This window comes from Dendroctonus ponderosae, unplaced genomic scaffold, assembly GCF_020466585.1.
Source record: "Dendroctonus ponderosae isolate FM_Combo_2020 unplaced genomic scaffold, Dpon_F_20191213v2 Dpon_F_20191213_8, whole genome shotgun sequence".
Classification (NCBI taxonomy): Eukaryota; Metazoa; Arthropoda; class Insecta; order Coleoptera; family Curculionidae; genus Dendroctonus; species Dendroctonus ponderosae.
Window position 1 is genome coordinate 1,535,236 of NW_026019016.1, and position 13,143 is coordinate 1,548,378.

The following is a 13,143-nucleotide window of genomic DNA, read 5'->3' on the forward strand; positions in this document are numbered from 1 at the left end:
TCCTGTGAAAAAATCGACCGAAGCAGCAAATCTAATGACTGAAATGGAGCAAACCGCAATAACAGCGGCCTAAAACAAATAAAAGAGACACAAGAAAAAGAAAGTACCCAAGTTTACGGTTAGAAGCCGAACGGAGACACTCCCGTGAAGAATCAAATCAGATAAAACCATATTTTATTTGGGTTTTTGTCATTTGGCGACTTTTCTGCTGAATGAAACGAATCGACGAAAATTTATTTTTGATACGAGGTTCCGTTTTACTAGATTTTTTCGCCTGATTTAACCGTTAGGTAAATTGCTTGTTAGCGAGTTGTAGCAGAGAAGACTTTGTTTTCATTTGATGAGATTTGGAACTGAAATTCTGCGATGAAGAAACGAACCATTTGTTTTTAATAGTGTTTTATTGTCTAGACTTACTGGGCAAGAGAAACCATACAAGTTGCGACAATGGCAAACAGCCCCAAATAAATTATTTATGTTTTTGAGCTAAAGTCGAGTAAACTAAATGGCATGGAAATCGTCATTTTGTGGATCTAGGCCATGACGGTTATGGCGTTCTAATGAAGTACGTGACCAAACCGAAAAGTAAATCGCAAATAGCTAGAAATAGCTTAATTACAAAGACAAAATTGAAGATAATAGGAAATTAGTGAAGCGAAGACGGGATAGGCTTAGGGTATGAATGAAAAGCATTTACAAGGCTTTTTTGACTAAACTAATTGGACAGTTTTCCCTTTTTGGAGAAATTAATAACCAAAATAAATTCTATAACTTGCAACCCGGGAGGATGAAACTAAACAGCGACCGAAAAGAGCAGCTAAATAAAATTCGCAAATCAAGAGAACCGATAATGATTAAACTGTTGAATCGAATTCTGTTCATCACTGGTTTAACACACTTTACATGTACGGTATCTATTATGTGCATCCACCAAGTAACATTAAATGATGATGTCACTTTTATATGGTATTAGTAGCGATATAAATTAGAGATAATTAGTTGAACATAGCGGAGAGAAGGCTTCCGATATAAAAACATTAGATGATACCGGCCGGACGATTAGAGACCTCTCTTGTCTACGTGAAATAACCGTAAATCGAATTGGTTATTTAGCAGAACTAATTAAACGGTCGAAACGCACAGTTTGATAAATGTATCTGGTCAGTATTAAATCAGATATAGAAAACTGTGCAGAGTTTTTTGCATTTTAGGTCGTCCTGAACTTATTTTCCACGACGGCCTAAAAACCGGAACAATTCACCAGTCATCAATACTGCGTTTACATATTAAACATGCTCATTTTTAATGCACCAAAAAGTCCATATTTTAAACAACAAAAATGTAAAGGTAAAATGCAACGCAGCGAAAAAAACGAATGTGTGGAAATGACATCGAATAGATCCTGAGAGTTGAGCGGAAATCCTGCGAATAATGGAACGTTATTTTTAGTTGTTTGGTCTAACTTGGTATATCAATCAAGTCGATTTGATTGGAAATTTAATTCCGAGCGGTTTTCAATTAAAAGCTACACTCTGTGTGTTAAAACATTGAACTAAGAAAGAAAGCCGGGTGTATATTTCAGTTTAACTCGGTTTATGATTGTTAAAGCATATTAAAGTTAATTACAAATAAATTGTATTTGATTAGAGAAAGTATTCGAATAAGCAAAGGGAAGTTGTAATAATTTTAATTATGAAATAACTTTCGATAATTATTCGTGTTTCTTTATCTGCTTTTTTCTTCTGTTAGCTGGAGTAATTTCTTTCGTTGCAATTCATTGGCCTTGTATCATATTTTGCTAGAGAAAAAACTGCAAAATATTCACGCAATGATCGATCCTTCACGGTTTTTCAGCATTCACCTGAATTTCCTGCAACCTAATCAATTAACGAATTTTGCAACAACAATAACGACGCAATAATGATGGCTGGAAAAAAATCGTTAAAATTTCAATTAATATTAACAATACAATAATGAAATGGAAAAATATATGCAAATGCTTTTCCTATTTGTAGATTACGCGAATTGCAATTTACACTTCTTTGTTTTAACTCGTGTAATGAATCATACGTATAAGCCTTATATAAACAACCTAGATTTTGTGATCTGGCTTTGAACAGTCAGATAATAGGCCTATTGTTGACCTGGGAAAGACCTTAACGATTATGGTGGGATTTTGACAAGCACAGAAGGTTTAAGGAGAGCAGGATTTTCTGGATTAAAAAACGGAAAACAAAAACGGGTTCGGGCGGTTCCGTTATCTCGCTCTTTTGAGGTTTATTTATCGTCGGTTAAAGAATCTGATCGCTCAAAAACCGTCTAAATGGGCCAAAAACGTCGATTTCAACGGATCTGAAGCTGCTGTTGCGTTTCGAAATTCCTGGATCCTTGAGACGAATTATGTAGAATTCCAGGCACTTAGGAAGACTTGATATTTAAAAAAAAAATCAACTCTCCCCCCTAAAATGAAATACTTTTAAATTTTCACATGCGTCTTTTTTGAGCTGATTGGCCGGTTTCCCACATAAGGAGCTCGCCAATAATTATGGAAAGATTGTCTGGGTCTACGATAAGGAAGATATCTTCAGTTAAAGGTTCAGGCCGCGCAAAAACAGCCTAAAAAGCACCAAAAATTTCGATTATTGCGGATCTGAACCTTCTATTGCGATTTTCAATGTCCTGATTGCCTTCCCTGACTTCTTGAAACGAAAATGGTGTAAAATTCGAGGCATTTTGAGAGACTTGCGATTTTTTGTAAAAATCGACCCCTTATGAAATTTTCGATCAAAAATTCAAATTTTACAGGCGTGTTTTTTGAGCTTAGTGGATTGTTTTCGACCGAAACTGCTTCCCAATATGCATCAAGAAAGTGTTTCAGTCTATAATTAGAAATATATCGTCGGTTAAAAATAATAACGGCTCAAAAACAGCTTACAATTGTTCCAAAATGTGGATTACTTCGGTTCTGCAGCTTCTAACGTATTTTTCAATGAGATTATTACGTCTGTGAGACGAAAATGGTGTAGACTTCGAGGGATTTTGAGAGACTTGATTTTTTTCGAAAAAATCGACCCTCACCCCTTATGAAATGTTTCTGCAAAAATGCGAATTTCACATGCTTGATTTTGAGCTCAATTTAGTGTTTCCCATATAAGGAACTCGTCCATAAGCATAAAGAGATTGTTCGGAAATATAAGAAGAAATATTTCTTCAGTGAAAGGTTCAGACCGCCCAAAACAGCTTAAAAAAAGGGTCCAAAAATATCGATTATTTCAGATCTGATGATTCTATTGAGTTTTTCAATGTCCTCATTGCATTCCCCGACTCCTTCAGTAGTCCAAAATGGTGTAAAATTCGCGACATTTTACATGCAAGTTTTTTGAGTTCAATGGATGGCTGCTGATCTATGAAGTTGTTGAGTGCGCACGTATTAACTGTTTTTATATAAAAGTTTTTTGCAAATTTTCCAGTCTAGAATGTCATAAATCCTCCATTCTATACTTTCAGGTATATTGTACATTTATCTATATCTATATCTAACTAGTGCTTGGTCTTATCCAAGCATATACGCATCGAGTAGAGCCATTGTTGTCCTGGGAAATAAGCTATAAGGCTAAGGCCAGGTCGGCGGGCTTTTTACCGAGTTATGTCCATTAAAAAGCAAAAGTTTTCCCACATAATCTGAAAACGCCATTGTGTTTTCCCATTGAATTGAAGAACACGGGAAAATTGCCACTGTGCACACGCGTTGACATAGACACACTTCTTTCTTGTGAATTCCCTGCCGGGCGATGATCAGCGCAGATATTTCCATGTTTCCAATAGATTAATGACGATAGGAAAAAAGGAGATTTTCTCAACAGCGAGTTGCCTCAATGTAGGACAAATAGTTAGCTCGTTGCTGATTACGCACGTCTATAATTATCTCACTTTGGAATCAGCTAAAAATTCCGAAGCAAGTTTTAATAATAGTGTTCGAAACTGATCAATTTATTGATACCCATGTGTATGTGCACAAGCTTTTGTTTATTTGGTTGTGATATTTCTATCCTTAAGCCATGTTATACATAGGTAGTTGCAGCTCGGTTTCATTGTATTTGCATAATTATCGTTGCGCGGAAAATCAATCCGCGAAATTTACATTTCAAAGAATACTGTGATGCAGACCCATAGATAAATTTTTATTCATCATTCTAAATCCTTGTTTTTTTTTGGTAAGCGAACTCATTGTGAATCGGGCAAGTAGTAAGTATCAGCAGTGTTCAATTGTCTCTAATAGAAACTAAGGTAATTGGGATCACATTAGCGTGAAAATAGCCGTGATAGCTCTACTAACATTCGCAAAATGTTTTCATCCTGCACTTTTAAACTTTTCAGTATTATTAGTCGATGTGGGTCCCCAAAAAGTATATAGATGTGAAATTTGTTCCGTTTATGTGGCTGAAATGAAGATGTTTGCGGCCAAATCGTTCATTTCCTTCCTCTTTAAAAGTCGAGCTTAAAAAGTGGCGCTTTAGCCGAAGGATGTTTTCCATATTTCACGGTGTGTAGGTTTTCTCTGACTCTTCGTTCAGGCTGAGCTTATTTTATAATGTGCCCGTCTTCTACAATCGTCCAGACAATCTCAAGTGCTGCACTTGCAGTTTCGGTTCCTGCTCTTCGATACATCACTGAGTCAAATTGCAAAAAATCAGCAATTGTACGGTTTTTTCTTCTGCAAACTAACACGCGCTTGCTAGAAGGTGCAGACGATGGAAATTAGGCAGGTTCCGGAAGTTTTTTCAGTGATTAAGCAGAAGAGTTTATCTGGGCGACTGCAAAGTCCTAGGGTTATACATCACCCTGTGACGCCTCTTTATAGTATGATAATATGTACACATTCCGGGCCGGGGCAATTTTTACTAAGCAGATTACAATATCAATCTTTCCTGCAGCAGGTCCCCACTGACTCCTGCTTTATATTCCTGCAGCTTATGCATAATTTCCAGTGGATTTTCGTCGGGATGTCGCGATTAATCCTGGTTACCTCATCACATAGGGACTGGTCTAGATTGGAGTTTTCTCATTGGCCTGATCGATTTTCAGCATATTAAATGGGAATTATTCAAGGGCGGACATTTTTTGTTTTTCTAGCATGTTTTTTAATGAGTTCGATGCAAATTTCGGACAAAAATCAAAATTTTACATGCGTGTTTTTTGAGCTCAATCGATTTCTTTCGACGTAAGAAGGTCAATAAAATGCATTTATAAAGCGTTTGGATCAATAACAAGGAAGAAATCGTTGGTTAAAGATCATGAACGCTCAAAAAACGCTTAAAATGTGCCGAAAATCTCGTTTATTCCGGATCTGGAATTTTTAGCAAGTTTTTCTATGAGTTCGGTGCATTCCTCGCGTCCGTGTGATGAAAAGGTTGGAAAATTTAAGACATTTTGAGAAAATTATCATTTTTTCAAAAAATCGACCTCCACCCTTAGAAAAATTTCGGCCAAAAACCAAAATTTCACGTGCGTCTTTTTTGAGCTTAATCGACTCCTTTTGACGTAAGAAGGTAAAAAATATGCATTTATAAAGTGTTTGGGTCAATAATAACGAAGAAATCGTCGGTTAAAGATTGTGAACGCTCAAAAAACAGTTAAAATGTGCAGAAAATGTCCATTATTTCGGATCTGAAACTTCTAGCAAGTTCTATCCATTCCTCGCGTCCGTGTTCGGCGGGTTCTAATTTGCATATTTATTGATGGTTTTAAGTTGGTTTAATTGATCACTTATAAATCGTCAAATATTCCCCAATCTTCCACAAATTGACAAAATTGCCAGCAAAATTTTGTTAAACCATTAGCATGCTGGATTTATTAACGAGTTTCCTGGGCTTTAAATTCATTAATTGTTACCGTTATTGTAGAATCAATTAACAAACTGTACGATATCAAGCCATATTCCTCTCTGGCAAGTGTTGATTTAGGTCCAGCTTCCGTTTTTTGTCATTTTTGAAAGTACCATTCGTGCTTTAAAACGAAATAAACCTAATTACGCCCGGTAGATGATTAACCTGATTCTGCTGTGGCCATTGCTGTATGATTATTTATAATACGGATTTAATGAGAAAATTATACATTTGTATGGATAAGTAATGACACGCGGTGTTTAATGGGTGAATTTTGCCTTAGATCGGTTATTTAGATGCATGGCATTGTGCCAGTGGATGTTTAGCGTCGACCGATAATTTCAACCGTAAAAAGAGGAGTGTTTTGAATGCTAAATAAGCAACAGTGTCGCAGTATGACTCTAATGCCGCTCCTACTGCGCAAACTGTCCAATTCTGCAGTTAATTCCTTGGCAAAATTAATCTAATAGTGCTAACGATTTGCATTAAAATTCAATAATGCCCCAATGTTTAAATATTAATCTTTTCGCTGTCTTTATCAGCGCTGGCCTAAGAATTATGGGCCAATAATCACGTTTATTCGTATTTGTTTAATGTTATCGGATTTTATAAATTCCTGCAGTCACCTAATAAATTCTCGAAAATTAATTTCAGCCGTTCTTAAGCTGCACGGCCTTGTCTTGAGCGGAGATAATGCTGATGGTAACCTGGATTCGCCAGCGTTTTCCATCATATGGAAGCCGTGAACGCAAATAAACACCTTTGCAAAGTAACAAATTGCGAAGGGGTTTTTTTTTTCGTCTCAAAAGCACCGCAACGACACGGTGGCAATAAAACAGTGACTTATCGGACACAAAAAGCCTGCCGGAATCACACATGTGGAAAATGGATGTGGTTTATGGCTTCCGATATTTCAACCAACATGTTTTACATTGTCATTTTAATGACGATTTTTCCACGACAGCTCTAAATCATTACGAAATGATGAGCTTTCACAGTAAATCCTGCTAGAAAATGTGTAATTTTGATTGAAAATGCCTCCAACTACAAGTTTCTGCTTTAGATTTACTTAAGTAATTTGACTTAAAGATCCGATTCTGATTGATATCTTTAAGCCACATGGAACAAGTTGAAAAACGTGTCTTTCGCTTCATCTAGATCATCATCTAGATCTAGCAGAGACAGGCTGGAAAAGTTCGCACTATAATTTATGGCCCATATTGCACCCTAGAACGGTAAATTTCCAGAATGTCGTGCCATAAATGAGCCTCGACTAAATTCAAAAAATGACACGCAAGATCTATCTTTCAACTTGGGAGGTCTGGTTTTTCTGCCAGGGATTTTGAAAAATAAATTAAAAAGTTTTCGTTCAACAGTCCAACGTGTTTGAGCAATATTTGATGATGCCGTGGTCGTTTTACCTACCAAACGAAATTTCGCGATGTCTCTAATAACTTATAATGGAAAATTTTGCCAAATAATTAGTGTTACATTTTTTATTTTTTTTAGCAACATAAAATTGTCAGTAATTGGCATTTTCGCAAATACTTGCTGTTTTAAATTTCTTTATAATATAGATATATTCTAAAAGCGTTATTTCCGTAACTTTCAAATCAAAATAGGCTTTATTGCCACAGAAATTTACAAATTTTATGGACAAAGCGAGTAAGTAACAGCTTGCTCTTCCACTGATCTTTTCGTGTGCTTCCATTTTCGAGAATCCGGGTTTCAAAAATTTTATTGCTTTTTAGTTCTTTCCATGAAAATGTTAGAACACATCCATCGGTCATAAGCGCTACTTTTTCGCATCTTACTCGCATGTATGTAGCGAAGCTCATTTCTGCAGTCCAAAATCATGGAGATAAATCTGGAAGACCAAAAACAGTGTTTATTTTTATCAGGAATCTGCTCTTTTCCATTGCAACACTTATTTAGGAAGACTCTGTATACAGTAATCAAATTTGGCCGATGCTTCAGACTCTTCTAACAAAGATTCTTCGCATTGCTCACGATAAAAAGTGAACACATTCTGGCGATATTTTCAACCAGATATACGAATAATCCCGGAGGCTACAAACGTTCAAAACTATCTAATTAAAATTTTCAGTGTTTGTTTGTTTAAAAGTGTTTGTTAGAAGTAGCTATGAATAATGGTTAAAAGAATAAAACCCGACGAATTTTTGCCAAGAGAGCGAACAGGATCAGTTGCCAAATACAGTAAGTTATTCTGTATAATATTCTTCAGTAACTAATCGTTTCTTTTTCTGTTGGGGTGTGCATCGTGGTAAAGCAAATCTGGTGGTTTAAAATCATGTCTAATTCAGCCTTTATTGACTGAATCGCCTCTTTTTTATTTTCCTACTATTCACTTACACTTTCTTCTTAACTCCTTGATACTTGAATTTGTGTTTGCTCATATTGAACAAAATTATTTATGAAATACTTTTCAATGTTGGGTAATTAATCGTGTACAGGGTGATGCTATTTCCATTTGCCTTCGATCTGTAACAACACTAGTGGAGAGAATTGATTTTGTTAACACATGTTTTAAATGTTTATACGAAACGCGATCAAAACAAACAGTTGAAATATGAATATACCGTAAAAATGGGCCTGATTCGGTGCAATATAAATTGCAGCGAAAGAAAATTGCAGGCTAATCCGGCCGCTAAGTTCGCAACTAATTTGACGAAAATTTGAATTTCGTGGGGATCAATTTTAATACGAGTTTGACATTTCCCTTAAAAGGGCAACGGGCCATAAATTATCAAAGGAACGATCACCGGAGCGTGAAGAGATGCTCTATTTTGGGGTGACAGGGGGGTGCTGGGGGGTAGCAAGGGCTGGCATACAGAGCGCTATTTGAATCGGAAAACCAGCGAAATTCTAAATGTGACTGGGGAAAAAACCCTGTGCAACTCGATCAACAGTCGAATAATAAACAATTGAAAAAAGCAATTATTTCCAATTTAGGATTGGCCCAATTGATGGCGTCATGGCTCTTCAGGTCACAACGCCGGTTAATCAACAGAGGAAAAACGAGCGGAGTAATCCAGAAAACTAATACGACCTCTAATGCCCGTCGTATAACTTCATATTTTCGCCAACTTCCTGTTATAGATCATCTTTTCTTCTATTAAGAGCTGCCGAGTCGAATCATTGCTCTCTGTCAGTTTAAATTTTCCTTCGGATATCTTGCAGCTATCGGGGGGAATTTTTGCATCCGAAAATTAACCGAAAACTCTTCCTAAGCTTAAATATGCCGATATCAAAATGCCCTACTTGTGTGTTTTGCCACTTCCTTCATTCGGATTATTGTTACTTAAAGCACTCACGAAAAGCCCCTCAAGTGGGATAATTGGCATCGGTTTGGCAAAACTCCCAGTCCTGCCCGATTTGTACCAATCACATGGCGCGAAGTAACAGATTAATAACTATTAGGGTTCGAGATGATGCAAATTCTGTGTCCCTGCGGAATCGCAGGGACCATTAGAAGCCAAACCACTAGACCCGGCAAGAGCTTAAAACTATTTTTCCTCAGTATTTCGCAACCTTGATTACACATCAAATCTGGGTTTTTTGCCTTTCTAACACCCTCCCTTACGGCGTTTTGCACCCTTCAATAAGTCGCAAACGTAATATTTTTGAGCTCACTGAACCGTATGCGACATATGGAGCGGGCCGCTCTGTTTATATTCACTTGATTACTTGATGACTTAATCAAATTACACTGATGATTGGTGACGTAGTTAGTCCACTTGATGTTCCACCGTTGACGGGAAAATTGGGGGGTTTTAGGGAAATTGCTTTGGAAAAATTCAACGATTGATTGAAATAGACAATAAATATGTTATAGGCAATTGGGAATTTTTCTATGGGCTTCCAAGACTGCAGGTGAAATGTTTAACATTTGAAGAGCAATCTTCTCAAAGTCCCCAAGCACCCCCTGCTGACAAGGTCTCGCATTAAATATGAGAATCGGAATGCCAATTTACTTTACACCAATATCAGTTACAAGAGTTTCAAGAGTATCACAGTTACGGTTGCGAAAAACTGTAGGAAAAGAAATCCGAAACGTTATGGGAACGAAGCCCTTCATCCATGAATGGACGTGTCCGTACGTCGGTCTCTCTCACTTCATCAAATCACAGATTCGGTCCAAAGGAATGTTGTTCATTCATTAACGTAGACGCGGCTCTTTGCCATTGATGGTGCGTGAAAGCAAACAGTGTGAAAAGTGAACTGGATTGTGTGGGCTTTTGCCAAAACCTTGTCGGAGTCAAATGGCTTTTTTCATAATTTTTTGCCTTGTTTTGTCCGTGTTCAGGTAACGAATTCTCAAGTATTTTCCTCTTGTGCGTTAGCGATAGTTGACTGTGTTCTTCGGTTTTTTTTGTTTTGCTCTCTGCACTTGTCCAATGGATTACTTCGTCCTGTTAGGCAATTTTGGAGATATTTTTCCTTCAGTTCCTATTCGTTTTCTGATAGGGTAGGGCTAGTGTGTATTAAACTCTTCTTTTCTACTGTGTTTTTAGGCGTTTTCGTCCATTTTTGTCCAATTCAGTAGAACGTATTGCCAAGTTGCTTCTCCTGCGTTGTCGTTCTTCCACTCTGTTTTACCTACCACTTGTCTATATTGCTGGAACTTTAAATTTGAGCTTGTTAAAAATCAATTGAAAAATTATACGAGCGTAATACTTTCTTTCAGTTGCTTCTCATCATTTAGCGGCAATGTCAAATTTAATCATTTTTACTTTATGGTTTTGTCATTCAGTACGTTTTCTTCGCGTGGGTTATACTGATTTCGTTCATTCTTTATTCGAGTCATTTTCAAAAAGCTCGTTAGAATAGTTGAACAAAATTGTCGTGGGCTCGTTGTCAACATTTTCAATTTGTTTCCTTCGATTTTCCTCTTTGATCCTCATTTTACGTTGTCGATCTCTCTGTTTTCGTCTCTTTCAACTTGATCTCGTTGCTTGACGGCTCATTGTGGAGCGAGGAAAAGTTGCATCCAATATTATGATGAGAAAGTGCATCGAAATGCATCAGAAAGTTAGAACGTACGTAAGTTTGTGGACTTTTCCAATATGAATTTGCCAGTATTATGATGTTGGTTTTGTTTGTACATGAGACGAATTGGTACGAAAAATATCGCCCCATTTTAAAGAAAAACGGCCCTTTTGCTGACTTTGGGTTTGGTCGGACAACCACTCAAGATTTGACTGCGACATTCTCTCTCAAAAAAATCATATCTACAACGAAATAAACCGAAAAATGAAAGACGCTTAAAAGACCAGCTGCACTGTACCTGTTCGACTAATAGAGCCATGCAGAGAAGCCCAGAGTGAAACAGAAGCAGGATAATTTGGTGCTTTGTGTAAGGATCAAAGCTGGATGAAATCCGGAGCCACTTAGTTTAATGTATGCCGCCTAATGCCGGCATACCGCATGTTTAATGCAGTTTGCGGCTCTCTCTGGTTTTATCTCTATACGGTCCTAATTTTATTTGGCCTCTTTTCGCTTCTGAGTCAAACGAAAGGGCCGAGTTTTTTTCGATTCGGCATAATTAAAAATGCACCTCTAAACGGGTTTTCGGGGATTTTGGCTTGTTGTTTGAGCATAGTGTTGAAATGAAGGATTTCGAAGATGGGGAAAACTATAAAACAGAGTTTTTGCGGGGTTTTTTAAATATTTGTTTGAGTGTTTTGGCTCCAAATGTTCACTAGCTTCGGCACTAAAAGTGAACAAAGGAAACAGTGAAAATTCGGCTATAATTTCGGTTGTTTTTAGAGAATCGATTATCACAATTTTATGTACAATAGCTCGAAACTTCCAACTTAGGAATTTGTTGGTAACATCCAATTTTTTAATTCAGTTTGATTTTGTGAAGCTTTCACATTTTCGATGTTGTAATTTCATGTCAAAGTTCAGGAAATTGAAGAAATTTCCTGATTTATGCGAGCAAATCAAACTGAAATCCTCAGTCCTTTCAGATCGGTTTATAAGGTACTGATTTTGCACCTTGGCCAACGCAAAAAACTTATGCCGCATGAGTAAATGGCAGCAGGAACTAGTTCATCTGCCTCTTTTGAATATTCGGTTAATTTACCTCATCCGGAAATGTCTTTAACACACGACCAGAAACAGTTGCCGCGCCCTTTTTGTCTTAGAAAACAGATTTTCCTCACGTTTTCTATTACCGATTGTTGAACAGCTTAAATGATACAGCGAAAATATTTTGTTATGAATTTAATTTTTCAAATCAAAAATTAATTCCTGGGTTTCAGTCATTTATTGTCTTTATTTATCAATTAAAATACGTTTCGGTGTATTTTTCCACCATCATCAGTTTTTCTAAAACAACAGATAGTTAAAAAAAATTTCATTAATTTAAAAAACAACCACAGTTCGTCAACAACCTCATCATATCACACATTAAAATACATCACAATTGCAATACTTTAAAACATTCTAAAATTAATTAGGCCTAACAGGTGATTAGTCAGGACAATCAAATCTGGGAAGAGACCAGAATTCTTCGTTCAGATACTTAAATATTTTTACTTATATGGGCAGCGTTGTTGCTGCTTTAAGCCTTGGCATGCATTTGGAATATTAATTTTGTCCATTATCGGACACAAAACGAATAAAATACTGTTTATATTGATTTCTTTTACTTTCAGCTATTTTTTTTTCTTTGCGTTCTGATGATATTATTTTTGGTTTGCAAAATTCTTCAATATACCGGGTGGTAGTTAATATTTTATGTATATTTCATTTAATTAAGTTTCAAAAATTAACAAAATTACGCAAATTTTCGCTTTGATTATTGATGATGAATTTGTTTCATGAAATGATGAACTCAAATAAATAACATACATTACATAAAATGTATACTGTTTTTCTACTTTCTATCGGCGTAAGTCAACTAAAAAAAAAAATTGTTGCCAAATTGAACCATATTTACGTTAAATTCACTGAACTGCTTGCGTCCTAATAAAACGTTGGCTTTGTTGTCTTGTCTTCATTAATACAGGAGGTTTTCGTAAAAGTGGCTGTTAATTTGCGAATTTTGACTGCCTTCTCCTTTCCGAGCTACTCCAAAATCAAATCTATTCCTGGGTTTCAGTCATTTATTGTCTCTATTTATTAATCAAAATACGTTTCGGTGTATTTTTTCACCATCATCAGTTTTTCTAAAATAACAGATAGTTAAAAAAAAATTTCATTAATTTAAAAAACAACCACAGTTCGTCAA

The 13,143-nt window shown here is 36.3% G+C and overlaps 1 protein-coding gene across 12 annotated transcripts in view; it reads left to right on the forward strand.

The window, feature by feature from the left end:
- The window catches only part of LOC109544873 (paired box protein Pax-5), a 111,997-nt gene that overhangs the window by 48,368 nt on the left and 50,486 nt on the right, over nt 1-13,143 (forward strand). The window contains exon 1 of one of the 12 annotated variants that reach the window (XM_048668950.1): nt 7,928-8,102. The exons of the other annotated variants lie outside the window; for them this stretch is intronic. Coding sequence (XP_048524907.1) covers nt 8,036-8,102 — 67 coding nt within the window. The 5' untranslated portion in view covers nt 7,928-8,035. Of the gene's footprint in view, nt 1-7,927; nt 8,103-13,143 lie in introns of those variants that run through there. 12 annotated transcript variants of the gene reach the window in all.